Below are 19,507 nucleotides of genomic sequence, written 5' to 3' on the forward strand. Positions count from 1 at the left end.
ACCCATACAGCTACTCATGCACCTCCTCACTCCCCAATACAGCCATTCACACATCCAGTATTACAGGCACTTACAGGCCCACTCATACCCATACAGCCACTAACACACTGAGTCAGTCACCCATACAGCTACTCACACATCTACTTACCCATACAACCCCTCACACACGCACCAACCACTTACATAGTCATTCATACATCTATACAACCACTCACACACTCACCCATAGAGCCACTCACAGACCCTCACTCACCAATACAGCCACTCACATACCAAGTTAACCAAACACCTACTCAAACATCCACTCACTCGCCCATACAGTCACTTACACGCCCAGTCACTCACTCATACAGCCATTGAGACACCCACTCACTCATCCATACGGTCTCTCACAGATCTTCTCACCCCCCAATACAGCCACTCACCCACACAGCTACCCACATGCCCACTTATACACCCAAGAACCACCAACACACCCACATACACCCCCTCACACACGGATATATATAGTCACACAGACACTCACGTAATATATGGTAGAAATAGTATCGCTAAGTAGTAGTACACAAATTATACCAATGTAACCTTTGTAGTTCCTTAGTATACATGTTTAATACTCATAAACGCTTAGAAGACACTTACAATCACTGGGTGATGTCATGAGTGATGTCACTGACCATGTCATGAGTGATGTATTATGTGAGGTCATAAGCAGTTCATTGCAGGACGTAAGTTATAGTCAGCTCTGGTAACTGTAACTGGTGAATTTCACTAGATTTTGTATGAGTGAAATTTGAGCCTAAATATAGCGTCCCTGTCTCTTTTTTTCAGTGTGTATATACATACATATATATATATATATATATATATATATATATATATATATATATATATATATATATACATATATATATACATATATATATATTGAGCGTACTCCACCCGCTTCTTGCCAGAATTGCCACAAAGACTGGAGCACGGACCAACGACTTAGTGCAAGTAATTTTCTTTATTTCTCCACCCCAACACCCGCAGACCACGCACGCAACCTGGGATTCATCCTGGACACATCCCTCACGATGACCAAGCAAGTCAACGCCGTCTCATCCTTCTGTTTCAACACCCTGCGCATGCTCCGAAAGATTTTCCGGTGGATCCCCACCGAAACCAGAAAGACCATCACCCAGGCCCTCGTCACCAGCAGACTGGACTACGGAAACGCCCTATACGCAGGAACCACCGCCAAACTTCAAAGCCGACTACAAAGCATACAAAATGCCTCCGCACGACTCATCCTCGACATCCCTCGCCACAGCCACATATCCGCCCACCTGAGAAACCTGCACTGGCTCCCCGTCAACAAGAGGATCACGTTCAGAATCCTCACCCACGCACACAAAGCACTCCACGACATAGGACCCGAATACCTCAACAACCGCCTCTCGTTCTACACTCCCACCCGCCAACACCGCTCCTCCAGCCTCGCCCTCGCCACCATCCCACGGATTCGCAGAACCACCACCGGAGGAAGATCATTCTCCTACCTAGCAGCCAAAACATGGAACTCCCTCCCCACACCTACGAACGACCCAGGATCATCTCACCATCAGGAAACACCTCAAGACCTGGCTCTTCGAGCAGTAGCAGCAGCAAGACCTGGCTCTCGAACAGTAGCAGCACCCCCCCATTCAGCGCCTTGAGACCCTCACGGGTGAGTAGCGCGCTCTACAAATGCTTTTTGATTGATTGATTGATGGTTACCATACAGCAGCCATTACGCGTTTTAGCCCCGAAGGGTCTTGATCACATGTACATATATTTTATATTTTGTGGAACAGAACTGCCCCCCCAAAAAACTTTTCTTATGCCTAACTTTTCTTGAACCCCAAACTCCCTTTGCCATTACACACACCCCAACCCCTAATATTTCTCTTTACACCCATTAGCTATGCCCACCCCATATCCTAAAACCACCCTTACCTCCCTTCACCCCTACCCACTTTAAACCCTAAAATTACCCTTAACTTCCTTTACCTCTATCCACCCCCAAACCCTAGATTACCCTTACCTCTCTTTACCTGCACCTTTACTCCTGTATTCTATTAAAAATGTATATATTGTTTTTAAAATACAATACTTACCTGCATGATACAGTACCATCGATGCTGCAAAGGTTAAAAATACTTACCTGCATGGTACTTACCTGTGTGGTAAAGTCTAACTTGTAAAGGCTGTTTCCCATTTTCCTCAGGTTTGAGATGAGATGCTTTTTATCCTGATGGATATTTGCCCTTCATTGAGCATCATCCAGCACCCAGAACCATATGCTTCTTTACTGAACCCTATTTTAGTTTGCTGTAGAACTCTATGCGCCTTACCCCTGCGAGCTAGGGGTAAAGTGCTTGTGTTTTCCCTGTTAAACATGGTAACATTGGTTCACACCTGATTGGCACATTTAATGCACTTGTATGTCCCTAGTATATGGCACTACCTTGTGCAGAGGGCCTGTAAATTAAATGCTACCCGTGGGCTTCAGCGCTTATTGTGCCACCCCCTACTGCTGAACTGCAAAACATCTACGGGCTAGCTACTGCAGATGGGTGCACAGTTTAAACTGCCATTTCGACCTGTTCAAATAAATCTTTTGTACTGCCTAAACCTTCCTTTGTAATACCTTTAAGCCACCCTTACAGAACGTCTTAAAAGTCCAAAGGGCAGGGTGCATGGTATTCAAAAGTAGGACATATATATTATTGTTATGCACTTGTGGTAGTGGAAATCCTCCATAGTCTTATTTTACTGTTGCAAGACGAGCATTCCCATTGGTTAACATTAGTTTACACTACTACATTTAATAAGTGCTAAATTTAGTTTGGGAATATCCAGGAATATGGTTCAAGGACTCATTTTAATAGCAATTTAAAATCCAACTTAAGAGTTAAGTCTGATTTTTTTTTTTTATTACTATTTATAAAGTTGTAATTTTTCTGACTAAAACCAAAAGGCTTTGCTGTCAGTGCCCAGCTGACACTTGACTGCTTTCCTGTTGTGATATGTGTATTGCTTCCAGATAGTGAACAAAGGGCTCTGGGTGTGGGGAGGGAGCTCCTCTCTTGATAGGATGACTTGGGGGCTATGCCCAGACCGACCCTTCATGTGCTTCAAAGGAGGCCCACCTTCTCACTGGCAGATGTATACCAAGGCCTGCTCCATTTTGTCTCTCTAGTCAGTCTGGCTGCAAACCCAGTGGAAGAGGAGGAACTGACTTATAGGTGTGCAGAGTGGACAAACTCTTGAGCTTCACCCCCAGGCAAGCACTGTGAATAAAAGTGGATGCCACAGACCTCTCCTCAGAACTCTCTTGGACCCGTGAAGAATCAGAAAAAGGAATGCCCTGCTGTCTGAGGAACCCGAAGGAAGACTGGACATACTTGCCTTGAAACAAGGACCCCATGTGTGACTTCAAGGGTCAGTTGGCTTACTTCCTGCTTTAGCTATATGGATATATCAATATTCCAGAGGCCTCTCTCACTGCAACTGCGCTGCAGATCATTTCTAACTGCAACTGCCATGGACCCTGCTGCTAGCCTCTGTTGGAGTGAGTCCTAACTCCCAAGTGGTGTCCCTCAAGGCCTGAGCCCTTAGCTGTTGTTAAAATGTACTACTCCTTTTCCCAAACTGAATTAGTGGGAATTAAAAACGTTTTACCAACTTTTTGCCTGGAGAACCGGATGAGACCGGGTTCGCCGTTGAAGCTGCAGCCGTCCGCATTGAATCGCCAGTCTTTCATAACCTTCTGGTTTGCTCTACCGAAGGAGATCAGAAAACGTTTTGAAGTACGAACGTACAGGGCTTCAACAGGACCAACACTGAGCAGTATTCGATCGACATCAAGGCCTTCCTTGACACAGACGTCTGACTTCATCAGCTCAGAGCTTTCCCATCTTCATCAGCGATTGTACCGCAACCCAATTCTTCAGCAACCCACCGTTGTCAAGCCCCACTTCGGATTCACCTTGCAGCTTGTCCTGTCGACAAAGGGAAGATGACCACGTTTTCTCCATATATGTTTCTAAGTCAGAACGTGAACTTTCCACCGGAATCTGGTTCCTGTATCCAGCTCTTGCTCTGTCAGAGATAAAAGCCTTAACTTTTATCTCTGACCAAGTCTAGGGTGACCAGATACCCTCAGTTTACACTTTTATATTATTAGACACTATTTTTATTTCAAACTTTAAAAAGTCATATCTCCGGTCCTGCTTATTGGATTTTTGTCATTATGGTGTCTGTTTTATTTACTAAAATATTCTCTATTTTTCTAAATTGGTGAGGGATTTACTGTTACTCTTTGAGTGTTGCAAAAATAATTTACACATTGCCTCCCTGTTAGGTCTGACAGCTTTGTGTCAAGCTACCAGATGGTTACGTGCAAGTTTATTTAGTGGTTCACCCAGACAAGGAATGTGATAATTATGTAAGGTGGATTTTCGCTGCCTTCAACTAGTACTCCAATTTCTTATGCTTGGCCTTGAATTTCTATTTATATAAAGCCTTACTGCCAGTATCTTCTTACTTCCTTCCCTTTCCTCTAAATCTGAAGTCAGGATGCACTTCTCTGTCTCATTAGCTGACGGGGGAGTTACTTGTTACAAGAAATCAGTCAGATTGTCTCATGTGTTGTTGGGGAGACAGTATTCTCATACTGCATTGACTTTCTTTCTTCCCAGCTGTGTTGCCTTTCTGTGTATCATGTCCCATATGACCCTCTCCTCCGAGGACAGCACAATAAGCTGGGCCCTTCTTTTATGTAGTTGTTTTGTGAGTCTTGGGCCCAGCACCACTTTAGGCTTTTCAAACCTACTCTTTCCACTATCACAGTTAGTCTCTGGTATGGCCCCAGAGCCTGCCATGAAAGTTGATCCCTTTGTGTCAACATGGGTGGAAAGTATGTGGGGGAAGACATCGGTAAGAAAGCAGGGGGTGCATTTAGTCCTCTGCACCCATTTATCCATGGTAGCTCATCAAAATTACTGGGAAGAATAAAAATCCCCAAGAAAAGAAAAGGAGGGGCGGCATGGCACTGGCCAGAGTGGGCACGTTCAATCCAAGTCCACTCCGGTCCAATCCATTGAATGCAAATATTTTGTTAGGAGCTCTATGTTGTATGTAAAAACTTGGATGGATAAGAATCAACTAAATCTCAACTCTGGAAAAACTTAGATAATCATCCCGAGCAATAAAATTACTCATTGGACTCCTTCCTATTTCCCACCTGAGTTAGGGGCGGCTCCTATCTCCAAACCAGTAATTAAGAGGCTGGGTCTCCACATTGACTCTGACCTCTCTATAAGCGCCCAGTTAGCGCAGTTACTTCGGCCTATTTTGTCCAACTTCGTAAACTGCGCAAGATCAGACGCTTTTTTAAGTGAAGAGGCCAGTATTCAAATTGTGATTGCCCTTATCCTTTCTAAATTAGATTATGGAAATGCCCTCTACCTTGGCATCCCATTATATCTGAGACATCGTCTCCAGATGATTCAGAATCAAGCTTCTAGAATCATCCTTCTTAAGGACAGAAGATGTCACATTACCCTGCTACTTAAAGACCTCCACTGGCTTAAAATGGAGCAGCGCGTGATGTTTAAGATTGGCTGTATCCTTTTTAAAGCCACTCGAGAAACCAGTCCTAGTTTCATCCTATCGTGCATCAGTAAGCACTTGCCTCAACGTAATCTGAGATCGAGACACCTGAATTTATGGATGGTGCCCAGATTTAGACGGAAACGCATTGGAGGGACCCGGTTTTCCTATCTGGCCCCGAAGTTCTGGAATTCACTGCCCATTAGGCTGAAGGCTGACTACATGCGGTTTAGGAAATCTCTAAAAACCTGGCTATTCTCCCTGGCCTATAACTAACTGATCCTCTATCTGCTCTCCTTCTCTTCTTCTGCTCAAGCTCATCAGCGCCAAGAGACCTGTAGGTGAACGTGCGCTTACATGAATTTCCATATAACATAACATAACACTCATGTCTTCACCATTGCCCCATCACTGTCTCAGCAGTGCAGGGCCTCCTGGGCGCACATCCAGCACCATCCTACTTGTTATCGGACTGGTTGCTTCCTCGCTGATTCTGTTGTGAGGCTTGCAGGTGCCTCTGTTGCCTCTCCCAGCACTGCCCACGGGGCTGAACTGTTCCTTCCATTCTCCAGTAATGCAGTGCAAGCCACACCTGACTGGGTTGCCTGGAAAACAGGACCTGTGTCTCACTGCAATCCAGTTCCTTCTAACTTGTGGGTGCTACCATCATCGGCACATCAGTCCTTGCAGTGGACTGCGGACTTTCAGTTGTATCCTCCTTTTTCACATCTGAAGTTTCTCGTTATAGGGCCCTCCACCAGGGGCAGGTAGGCCTCTGATCCATGCTTCGGGCCAGAATTATGTTCTGGCATGATGAAGTAGGCACTGCTCACATCGGTTCCGCCATCGTGATGGCCATATCCTCCAATTGTGAAGGAATCCCCGAACCATGGGTGCCTTTAGTCTTTAACCTGTGGGCATGGATAGTTTTTTGTGTGAATGCCTCAGCGCAAACTGCTGCTAACATTAAAAAAAGGTTCATCATCAAGGAGGGTGTTGGAGAGGAGCTTTAACATTATAATGCAATGCCTGTATTTTGTTATAACAGAGGGGTATGTGTGTTATGACCTGTGTTTTAGCAGTCTGCATGGAATGTAGTAAGATCCAATAGAATGTTATAGATTAGAGGCTGCTGAAATGTAGTGTCAATTAAAACGACTTTTTCTGCACCTTGCTTCAAATTACCCATTTTGGAGAGCTAAACCTCCCACCTTAAACACTTTTGACTCAATTACTATAAACTCTAACTTAACCCTGAAAAAATAAATCGCATATCGATGTATCACTCGCCAGTCTCAATGTGGTCATGCAGACTTCTTCCAGATAACCCAGTGGTGGTCTCCCAGTCCCTTGCAGGGCCTATAAGGAGAGTAAGGAGACTCCTAGAGCTTACTTGAGATAATGCTGTCCCATAATTAATCTCTTATCCATATCTATGATCATTCATTTTGGCATCAGTTTGGTTCCTTTTTCCCTGTGCCTCTGTTAGTTTGGTTTCATGGCCATGGCCTTCAGAAAAGATACTTAAAGAAAAATGGTCTATTGCAATGTGGAAAATTAATTGTGCATCAAATGTCAGAGTCTGAATATTTGGCTTTTGCCTAAATATACAATTAGAATGTACCCTTTATTTTCCTCTGACAGGACTACAGAAATGAAGTGATTACAATTGTTAATCCGATGGAGTTTCCGGACAAATCGCAAGTGTCAGAGTACTTGGAACCAATGGTTCTCGGAACCATCATCACACCTGATGAACATATTGGAAAGATAATGAATCTCTGCCAGGTTTGTGGCCATTTGTATCTTTAATGCATAGCGAATAAGGTATGTTATTTCTCAGTCCGATAGTATTAAATTGTAATTAGAGTAGCACTGTATCTGCTCCTTTATTTTGCTGTTTTACAGCTTAATGACATCCACAGTTATGGACAGGAGGAGAGTGGTATAACACAGACAGCTGAGGGTGTGTGAAAAAGTACTATGATGTGGCAAGCGGTGTCCTTATCTTATTGCTTTTTTTGGTCTCGCCTAGGTTGTGCTTGCCTGTCTCTGCGAGACATGCTGTATTCAGGATAAGTTCTACGCAAACAAATGATGGACGGAATGCTGAATGAATCAAACATTCACCCCGAGTCAAGAGATATGGGCTAAATCCATCTTTCTTTTTCTCACTATGCCACCCCAGTTTAGACCAAGCCATATGCAAATCAGTCTTGACCCTGTGGGACGGGTATGCCCAGACGTGGATCCCGTGCTCTCCATGCTACTGGAAGTCAAGCTATCCTGGCTGATGAGGGTTGAAAACACGAAACCGGTCCTAGGATGCTTGTTTCCAGTCCAGAGAGGACCTGGCCTGGCAGTTCGAACTGGACGGTGCCCACTGGGCACAGGGTCAAGACTGATTTGCATATGACTGGGTTCAAACTGGAATGGCATGTGGAGCAAAAAGCAATGGATTTGGGTCCAGATCTCTGTACCGGGCTGAATGTAAGACCTTGTTCTGCATTCTGTCCATCAACTGTTGTTTTTACATTTGTCACGCCAAGTGGGATGGGTATGCCCAGGCATGGGTCCCATGCTTTCCATGCCACTGGGAGTCACAGTATCCTGGCTGATGAGGGTTGCGAACCCAAAACCAGTCCTAGGATGCTTGTTTCCAGTCCAAGGAGGACCTGGCCTGGCAGTTCGGGCTGGACGGTTCCCATTTGACACAGGGTCAAAACTAATTTGCATATGTCTGGGTTCAAACTGAAATGGCATGGTCTCTGTACTGGGGTGAATGTATGACATTGTTCTGCATGCTGTCCATCAACTGTTGTTTTTGCAGTATTCAGGATAAGGCATGACGCTCCGCCCACTTTCTGCCATCTTTTTAATTAGCTGCTGTCCCTGTCCTTTGTAAATGGTGGCTTCTTATTGGTCAATAGGCTTAGTAGTTCCTCCTTCGTACAGCCTTTTCTCTTCTCGAGGACACCCCCTGTTACACGTGTTGTTACTCGGTAGGCTTTAATTACAGCCCCATAGCACAATTTTCTTAAATAGGTTTACTCTGCCTGGAAAATAGGCAGGACACGCTCTCCCTCAACAATAATTTATTTTTATCATTTATCCAGCGCGTCATGCCTCGGCAAGAATTATGGAGGCCGCTCTTTTATTTTGTTACATGCTGGCTGAATGCGGCCGCATGCTTTCTTTTTCTGTTTTATTTTACAATGGCAGCACCAGCGCTTTAGCTTTGTACATCTTAAGCTAAAGCGCAGGTGCCAGATTGCTAAAGGTTTCGCATTTGCGAGTGTTTGAGCCATTGGCAATGTAAATGACAATGCCCTTTATTTATGTGTTTACAAAACCAGCAAGCGGTGTTTATGCACCGCTTTTAGGTTTTGTGAACACATATACTTGTTTTGTTTATTATTTTTATTTTTCAGACTTATTTTTTTGTTTAAATTTGTTCATTATTATTTCTTAAAGATTTTTTTAACATAACATAGTAGCCCATATACATATTATGCATCCCCCATCAAAAAAGATCATTGCATATTACAGTGTATGTTTCAACATTATACACACTCAATGCCGTCGCTAGTTTGCCATTCTAATGCATGTTCAGGCGATGGTCTGGCCCATGAGCACACCAAGAGCGTACGAGGAAGAGGGGAGGGGGACGATATAGAGGAAGACAAAAAGAAAATATCTGCCGTCATTTATAGTATACAATTGTACTGGGTGACCATACTCTTCGCCCATCACATCCACACAAATTAAGGTTCATATCTGCCCAGGCATTGGATCAGCCAACCTATCTACATAATAAGAAGCAGTTGTACGCGCCGTTGTCTGTGCATCTGATGTGCAGTTTTCAAGTGTCTGGGGTTATCAGCAGCCAGGCGCGCTGTGTTTGCGTCCTAGTGGGCCTAATGGGGCGCCATTTGTGGTGTTATGTGTTCATCCTCGCTTGTTGCCGCGTCAGTAATATCTGGATCTTGCTCTGCCCTCTGAAAATCCAGCAATATTAGATCCCAAGCTGGTGCTAATGGCTGCTTACGTAGCCAAATCGCGTCCTTGCGGTGGAGTGCAACACTCTCCGCCTGCACCCAGCACAGAAGGGAGCGACACCAGGCCTTGGCTACTGGGGGATCGGGCGATATTGTAAGCAATCGCTTAGCCACTATGAGGCCTAAGTCTATATATCTTCATAAGCACCACCACTGCTATCTTTACGCGCCCATTGGGATGCGGACCTCCAACATACAGCTGTATTGGGGTATATAAAGGCGTTTAGTGGTGCAGGATAGACGCCGATAATGATAACCCCAACAAATGGCTACGAAAGCCAAATATCAGCTTTTTTACGGAACGCAAATAAAGAGTTACAATTCCTATGTGTGGCTGGGAGAGAGTTCCACAGCTTTGTGCCAAGATAGGCAAAGGGACGTTCCTTAATCCAGGTTAAGCGAAACCTAGGCGTGGTGAAAGACTAGTGACTAGCAGATCTCAGCAAACGTGAAGGCATATAAGGAGTCACCAGTCCTTGATGTACGAAGCCAGTGCAGTTCCTGGAACATAGGGGAGACGGGCATGTCTAGGTAGCCGAAAAAGTAACCAGAGAGCCGCATTCTGAATGGTCTGGTGGCGTCTTGTCAGCTCCCAGGTACAGCACATTGCCATAATCCAGTCTGGTAAATGACCAGTGCCTGCGCCTCTAAGGGGATTAGCCAGAGGATCTTTTGCAGACATGTAAGGGCTGAAGAACAGACAGCAGTAACCTTAAACACCTGTGGCATCAAGGAACGTTTGTCATCAGTGATAAAACCAAGATTCTTGAGCTTAGCAGACGGAGAGGTTTATGGCAGGTGCAGGGTGCAACACGGACAATGGATGGAGGATAAACACGGCCAGCAAAGGGAGGTAGGATAGGTGAGGGGGCAAGAATACAGGCAACGGAAGGAGTTAGGGCATTTGGGGCAAGCAATAGGGGCAAGAAACACCTACAACGGAAGGGGGAAGAGGGCGGGTCTGGTTGCAGGCGTCAAAGACAACAGAAGGACAAATGGCTGGTCTGGTCAGACATCAGACAATGGAAAGATGGAGGGCTACTGGGCATATACAACATAAACAACTGGAAGGAGGGCGGGTCTGGGCAAGCAACATGGACAATGGAAGGAGTGGGGGGTCATGTTGCAAGCATCACAGACGACAGATGGAGGGAGGGCTGGTTGGGCCAAGGTTAATGGAAAATGGAGGAGGAAGGGCTGATGGGGTAGACAACCAGGACAACTGAAGGAGGGAGGCTGGACGGAGCAAGCAACATAGACAGCAGAAGGAAGAAGGGGCAAATAGGGTCAAGCAACACGCAATGGAGTGAGTGAGGGCGATAGCAACATAAGGGAGACAGCTGAAAAAAAAATCATTCTCATACAGTGCTTAAACACAAAAAGCAGTACCTTGAAAATGAGCAATGGAAGGACACAAACTGGCCATGTTTCGGGGGGAGAGGAGCTGCAAATACACACAAAGGGGAAGCAAGCCTATTGCAGCTGACCAATAATAAGCAATAGGCAAACCTTAAGACCACTATTAAACAACTATGTTTCAAAAGAGAAATAACATACTGTGTCTTAGGCAAGACCTAACAAATTAATCTCTCTATTCACCAGAGTACAGAGTTAAATTCTATTCACATTACCTGCCATAACAAACAAAACTATTGCAGAAGAAGCACCACCTTTCAATAGGGGCAATGAAATAAATGAACAAGCTATTGAAAATCACAGAACTTGACGTAGGGCTTATTCTCCGATTATGCGGGTTGGTCATGCAAAATTATGCTGGTTGCAGTTTTTGGGTCTTATTTTCTTGTAGTGCTTCAACAACGATTTAATATAAACTGCAAATACAGTCAAAGGAGAACATGCGCATTCCAGATTTTATTTGTGATGGTGAAGTGTTACAGCTACTCACTTAAAGCACACTTTGGTGAAGCAAGCTGTCAATGGAACCCAGGGAAGTGAATGCTGACCTCCCATTCCAATAACTTGCTAATAATAGATTTTTGTCCGCTATCTGTAGGACCTCTAATCATGTTCAAAATCATTCCTCTGGTGATGAATTTGATTTGTGGGGTGCTGATTGCATGTGTGAAGATGGGTGCACCCACCAGCACTTCAGGATCACATCTACTTAACGACTGCATCACAACAATACTTTTTATTTGTACACAGAACTAAATGGGCACATGAGCTTATCGGCCAACTTGGGTACAAAGACTGGCATGAGTGCATGTGCTGTGCTCACATCACCGCAAAGTGTGGAAGCTCTGTGCTGTGGCAGAAGCTCTTGAGTGTCAGCCATGATTTAAACATATCATTGGACTGATTCTTTCAACCAATATGTGGTTCCTGCTGAGTTTGATAGGGCAAGGGTCAGCCATGATAGCTGTGTTCACAGCTAGTGGTAAAGGTTGAATGAATATTGAGTAGCAAATCCTCACTGTGTTCTCCTCTTTAGCTGAATAAGTTTGAATTCTCCCTGTCCTTCAGGACCTTTTTATGTGTGCCTTAAATCTGGAACACGAGATAGCTGTCAGGAGGTATTGTCATGTAGTTCCTAATAATACATAAGATCTGCGCGTTTAGGCAGCATAAACTAAGGGATTAATGTCCAGACTGATTCCAGACACCCCCAAAGGATATAAGAAGCAATGCTCTCGCAACCAAAAAGCAGTGTACAACAAGCAAAACAGTAGTGACAATAAGGTAGCAAACAACAGCAGATCTTTATGTTCTTATTGTTTCTCAAAAGGTGTTTTATTGGATCCACATTCAGCCGACACATGTTTCGTTGTGTTCAAAATTGGAGTCAACACGACTCTTCAGGGCTGGTAGATAGACCCAGGCATCTACGGGTCGATGCAAAACGTGAGTGTAGTCAGGATCCTGTGTGTATGTTGACGGGAGTTCAAAATCTTTCTCGTCCAGAGAACCCTAGTTCTGGGTATTGTGTTGTAAGTAGGGCTGCTCCGAAAACGTTTGTAGCCCAATGAGGCTCGTTAGTACCAATTAAAGACTAGACACGTGTGAGTGTCTGACTGTACCGGGAGGGGATCCGCATTAAAATTACAGCTGGACTATGGTTCAATTTCTTTGTCGTTATAACGAACTGTGGCTCGGTATCCCTCCTCCGTGTGTTCCCGGTCGCCGTGTTCCAAGGACGAAACTCTTTCGAAACCCTATCAGCCGGACCCCCAAAGGATATGTTAGGTTTTAGACCAGCTAGCTCACAGTGCCACCATAAGCCCCTAACCTTACCAAGGAGCGAATAGTTTCTGGCAACTTTCGAACATGACAACCCTTAATCCTTCAGGTATCGTGGAAACAGCGCAATACTTTTCACTTAATCAATTGTGCTCATTTAGTCTCAGAGAGAGATATACAGAATAAACGATGGGGACGTTTTTAATGAGCATTTATTGAACCAGCGTTATTCTAGTGTAAAACTTGTTTGCTGCAACAATCATTAGATAGAAACAGATATATAAGATTACAAGCATCAACAGAGTAAATAAAAGGTAGAATTTTACCATGGCGCTAAAACAGTAAATGTATGCAGCCATATTGATACATGGCAGTAATCGAGTGCACTCCTAAAATGCAAACCCTTCCTAAATGTATCTAAGTGTACCTAGCATGTATGTGGGTGTAAAGATAAGAATGCCATATGAAAGAGCCAACCATATTACCTGAAATTAAAAGAAATGAAAATTGGTTTTGTATAGCGCACTTCTACCCTGAGGCCTCGTAGCGCTCGGACCGGGTGAGCGGAGAACATAGCAAGACCATACATGATTAGTGGAAGAGAAAGGTTTTCAGGAGTCTACGGAAGATCTGTAGATTAGGTTCACTGCGTAGAGTGAGAGGCAAGGAGTTCCAGAAAATGGAGGCATTCCAGGAGAATGAACGTTCACCCCATCTGGCTCATCGTACTTTCCTTGTAGTAGCCAGGAAGGCCGTACTAGTACGTAGGTTTCTAGAAGGATGATAGGGGATGACAAGAGAGTGAATCATTGCGGGTCCTGATTTCCATATGGCTCTGTGAGCTAAGCACATACCCTTGAATCGAATTCTGGACTGAACTGGCAGCCAGTGGAGCTTCTGCAAAGCAGATAACGCTGACTGCATCCGGGGAAGCTCCAGGAGTAGGCGGGCCGCACAGTTCTGAGTTACCTGTAGTTTTTTAATGGTGGCCAGTGGCACACCCAGATACAGAGCATTCCTGTAATCTAAGCGGGATAGGAAATGATCCTTCGGGCTTAAAAGGGGAGTAAAGGCAACATTTTCCTTAACAGTCTCATCAAGCTGAAACAGGTAGCGGAGAGTTTGGTGGCTTGGTAGTTGAAACAGAGAGCACTATCCAACTACATGCCCAAACTCTCTATCTGATCTTTACAGGCCGGCATGATGCCGAGGCAGGGAGGCCACAACAGAGCCAGGCTAGGTGAAGGGGACTTACCCAGGAACATCAGTTCTGTCTTGTCCCCGTTTAGCTTGAGATGGGATAGTGCCATCCATTCAGCTACCGCTTCTAGGCAGATGCCCAAAGTGCTAGAAGACCCCTCAGGGTGGTTTAGTGCCACCACCAGTTGGGTGTCATCTGCGTAGGTGATAATTTCGATACCGAAAGGAAGCACTATCCCAGCCAATGGCTCCAAATAGGCGTTAAAAAGGCTGGGGCTCAGGGAAGAGCCCTGTGGAACCCTACAGCTAAGAGGCCGTATGTTAGATGAAGTGGCACCCTCCGAGACCTGAAAAAACTGTATTTCAGAAAGGATTGGAACCAGGTGATAGCTAAAAATGTCACACCAAGATGCTTCAGTCGGGTGAGCAAGATGTTATGATCCACAGTGTCAAAAGCGGCACTGAGATCCAGCAATATAATTGCTGCTGTGCCGCCCTGATCTAAGAGCGTCCGAGCTTCTTCTGTCACTGCCAGGAGGACTGTTTCTCTCCCAAGCTTGCGACGAAAACCTGCCTGGGAGTCATGGAGAAGGTTGTTGAACTCCAAGTAATGAACCAAAGTAGTATTGACATGTCTCTCAAGCAGCTTACCCAGCCAGGGAAGAAGGGAGATGGGGCGATAGTTGGCCATGTTGGAAGTGTCCGAGTTGGGTTGCTTCGGTAATGCTCTAACTTGGGCACATTTCCACGTCAGTGGCACCTTTCCTGAGATGAGGCATGAAGAACGTTAAGGATCACTGGCCGGATAACCTCCGTGACTAGCGTGAGGTAGCGCGGAGGGGTTGGATCGGTGGGAGAGCCAGAAGTTACTCTTGCATTAGAGTGTTCAGTAGTACCTCATTGAGCAGGGGAAATTCCGTTAAGGAGTACTGTGGATTAGAATGGGTACTCTCAGTGCACACAGTAGCGAAATTGTCCTGAGAAGGAGTGAAGGAGTGGGATATAAGCTGAATTTTTTGATGGAAATATTCAGCCTGATTGTCACAGCGAGCTTGGGCATCTATAGGGTTTTTTTTTTGTGGAATACTGATAAGGGATTTTGCGATCCGAAAAATCTCCTTGGGTGAATTGGCAGTTGCACTAATCCTGCACTCATAGAATGCAGATTGCGCGGTTTTGATTTCTGCCTTATAGTTCCTGATAGCATCTCTATAGGCATGTCTCCTGCCAACTTCTGGGAGCTGTCTCCAGCTCCTTTCTAGTTTCATACATGTTTGTTTAAGTTCCCTTAGTTTGGGTGTGAACCAATTTGCTGCTCTTTGTTTAGATTTATTATATGAAAGTTTCTTTGGAAGAAGGGAGTCTAGAGAGTTATTTATCCAGGAATTAAACTTAGTGTTGGCCTTTTCAGGATCAAGAACAGAAGTGGGAATGGTGGCAGTTAGTAAAGTGGACCACTGGCTAACAGAAAGATTAGACCATTTCCTTTCCAGCTGTGGGGCCAAGCTCTGCACACAAGGGGAAACTGTGGTTTCCCATTCCAAAGGAAAAAGTGAGTGGTCCGTCCAAGGGAGATGAATTGGAGTGCCTACGTAGAGCTTTGGATCATTGCTGAACAAAGCATCAAGAAGGTGACCCTTATTATGAGTGGGGGCAAAACCCTTCTGTGCAATTTGAAGAGCAGAGAGATTGGACAGAAGGTCTATTGCCTGATGGTCAAGGGGGTCATCTAAGTGAATATTAAGATCTCCGAGAACTGTAAAGTTTGCAGGAGTTAATGCTAATTCGGCAACAAGGGTCGGCAGACTATTGAGAAACTGACCCATCGGTCCTGGGGGCCGATAGAGTAACAGGACAGAGAAGGTGACCGTAGATGATATTTCTAGCGCAAAATTCATACTTTCACAATCAGGTAACTCCTCAGTTGCTGGGCAACAGCAGAAATGATCTTTACAAATTATCGCTAAACCCCCGCCTCTTCCGGTCTTACGATCAGCTCTGTGTAATAAGTACCCCAGTTGTAGAATCTGGGTAATGGCTGGATCGGCCTCATCTTGCAACCAGGGCGTCAGGTTTGAGCTTGTCTAAAAGGAGCATAAGTTTGGCTGAATGCTTGAGAAGGGAGCGACAATTTAAAATAATTTTTTTTAAAGGAGTGATGGTTGCCTGAGCCTCATTTAAAAGAGGGTTGAATTTAAAATTACAATGATGGCAATTTGAGAGGTTGAAAGCAGGGCACATCGCGTGCAGACACTTAGAGCCAGATGCCATCCTTAGGTTCCGCAGTGTCTGAGCGTTATATCTATAATGTGTATTCTGGAAATTGTAAAAATTGCCAGGGGTACTGGCCCCTGGTCGTGGACGGGCACAGATAGGCTTGCCCTTGGCACGCCCGCTGTGCTCGTCCGCTGCGCGTGGACATGAGGTGTCAGCTAAATAGTGGTGGAGGCTCAGAGACTAGAGCGCTGCCCAACCGGAAGTGAGTATCTGCTCCCAGGAAGCCCTCCGCACAATCTGCACTAGCCGCGTCGGACCTGGGCTAGGGAGGACAGAACAGGTGAGAAATGCTGGAAGTGCGATTGAATTTTTTAACAAGAGACGATTTTAAGTTGCAATTGATTTTTTTTTTTAAAAGCGACGATTTTAAAATTACACAACACCAGTAGCATTCAGACACTAACACGCCTCAGCTAGCAGTAGCTCTCTGCCACTAAGAATTACTGGGTCCCCTGATGGGAGACCCCATCTTGGCTTTGAGTTGGGCACCCCGCAAGGGATGTCAGACCACTGTGTGCTGAAGCTTTAGCAGGTTTAGACCTCAGCGTCTAGTGTCAGCGTGCAAGCTTGTCTTCAGGTTCCCCAGCAAAGATAAGGTTCTTTTATACCCACAAAATACCCTCAGGGGTTCTACCTAGATATGAAATGGCTTGCCATTATGTATAGTGGACCTGTTGTCCAAGGATGATGTTAGTGGTGACTTTTGTACAGAGTTATTATACAGATGGTAATCCTGCTGTGTACGTCCTGTGCAGGGGATTAAGATATGATACTAGGAATCCTTATGCATAATAAATGAGGATAGTTTAGGAGAACAGATGGATCGACATTTATTCAGCACATAACTAGGTGAAAGGTCAGTGCCAAAACCGTAATGTAGAGCAAGGTAGGGCGAATATAGGTAAAAGGTTATGTAGCTACCTAGGCCTATATTGGGGCTCATAACAGTATGAGCTCAAAAGACATTTGCTCCAGCATTTACCCATCCAACTTTAAAAAAAAATTCTTTAGAAGTTTGTATTATTTACCTTGTATATGCTCTCACATTGCTTTGATCATGAGGTTACATCATTTAAGCGAAGCCTAAAGCGCTCAATATTTTAAATAATATCCATCTAGCCATTACTTTATGCTTATGCTAATCCCTGTGCTGATCAGCAGTTTTTGTGTCCAGCGGCAAGACAGACTTTCACCTCATTTTAGTGCTTAGAAAATGTACCTAAGTTAGCACCATCTCACATGCAAACAATGATTTTTCTTTCTACAGTTTTGAAACTTCAGATTACATGCTATCTCAAATGTCTACTCTGTGTTCCTAAAACCCTGCATGAACATTTGGGGCATACTGGCGAGTACCATCCAGCAGCTCCTTGTGTTTGCGTACATGAGGTGCTTTCTGGCCTTTTCTCACATTTTTTTCTTCTTTTCTGTTGCACACATTTTTGTGATGGTTTGAAACCACTTTGTTGCGTGTCTGTGATGTGGTTATTGACTTTCTTCTTAAATAGAACAGTAAGGACAACAGGTAACGGGCAATAGGCTGGAACACTGGGGGAAGTTGAAAGTTTCAGTGAAAACTCCCTGTGGTTTACAAAAATATAAGGCTCTCTGTTCGATAGAGGTCGGATATGGTAGTGTTTACATGCAACAGTTGGAAGCCAGGTATATCATTGAGCTAAGAACCCGTACCCCCTGGGGACTTAACAGCGAGGAAGAGCTTTGGTCATTTGTGGGATAAAAGTTGTGGGAAATGATTTGCTCATTGAGGGGTATATGACTTATGGAAACTGTTAAGTGGCCTCCCAAAATCATAGGACAGTGGTAATTAATTTGGGGAGTTGAGAATATTACCAGTTTTGTAATTTCCAAACACTACCCTCTTGATAGTGGGCAATAAGCCATCTGAGTGCCACACTAAGAGGTCGCATTTATAATGTAAAAAGTGACTGTCTGCTATGTGATTTTGTTATGTGCTTGAATAAGCACATACATTCTCAGGGTCCGTCTTTTCATTAAGGGTGCTATTTAGTGGTGCGGTTGTTGATTGACATCACAATGGCCAAGAATATATGTTTGCTACGGGAACTAATCACACCAGAAACGTCGGCACGTAAATTAAATGGTCGATTTGTATAGGGTTACCCTGTAGGAAATATATCATTAAGAGCAAGAAATAATTTCTTGAGAATTCTGAGATGGCAAGCCCCCTTTATGTAATGAATCATAAAAATTAATTGTTCACACAGCAGAATATACCAACATTAGCTAGGCTAAGATGGCCGCCACAAATGCGTGTGTAAGCGAGCCCCTTCAAGTTCTTTTTAATGGTTTTAGATAAGCGAATGAAATAACTTGTTATTTAAAGGTGATGAATTTTGTGGTAACTGTGGTACATAAATAATGATCCGTAGTCCAGGTGTAGATGAAGACAAGACTTTATTGACATGTAGATAGGTGGCAGGTTAGTAGAAGATAAGAGATAAGGAAGAAAACCCCACCAGGAGCGAGCTACCAGCTGCTCAGCCTTCGATGACTAACTGACAATCTAGCCACAGAAAGGCACTCAAACATTCTATGATGTCACAGGACATTCTGATGAAGTGGAAGAGAAGGGAAAGACATAGGAAACATTTACCACAGTAACTAACACTGACGAAGGCCAGGTGGCCAGAAAACCTGTGTTAGCTTCTTGATTCCTGGAGCATGCTCTGCATTGAGCCCGAGTGCACAGCTTTCTGTGTCCTGTGACATCGGTGTTTGAAATAGTATTGCGAACCGTCTCCGCGAGCTCTGCACCCGTGCTGCTGAGAGCGGCGATTTGTTGGCGTTCACACGTGTGGGGATATATATAAATATTACTATGGGTAAACAAGTATAGCCCTAAAATGATTACAATAATATTTCCCAGATCAAAGCCCTCAAAAGGTTGTCATAGATCGGGAATAAGTTGTCTTTCTGGAGGTTACCACTGTACTTCAGGGTTGCTGTTTGACATGATAATACATTAGCTGTGGATTTGTTGTTTGAGAATGTGCAGCTATCTGAAGACGTCATGTAGAATGTGTGCAGGTGAACTCTTCACAGTGTAGAGTGCTGCATTTGATTTTCCCATCCATGGTAATTTGTAGCAATTA

The 19,507-nt window shown here is 44.5% G+C and overlaps 1 protein-coding gene across 3 annotated transcripts in view; it reads left to right on the forward strand.

The window, feature by feature from the left end:
* Nucleotides 1-19,507, forward strand: part of GUF1 (GTP binding elongation factor GUF1) — a 270,588-nt gene that overhangs the window by 173,573 nt on the left and 77,508 nt on the right. For all 3 annotated transcript variants that reach the window (XM_086962692.1, XM_086962693.1, XM_086962694.1), the window contains exon 13: nt 7,285-7,428. In XM_086962692.1, coding sequence (XP_086818818.1) covers nt 7,285-7,428 — 144 coding nt within the window. The remainder of the gene's footprint in view (nt 1-7,284; nt 7,429-19,507) is intronic.

Source organism: Lissotriton vulgaris, chromosome 3_1, assembly GCF_964263255.1.
Source record: "Lissotriton vulgaris chromosome 3_1, aLisVul1.2, whole genome shotgun sequence".
Lineage (NCBI taxonomy): Eukaryota > Metazoa > Chordata > Amphibia > Caudata > Salamandridae > Lissotriton > Lissotriton vulgaris.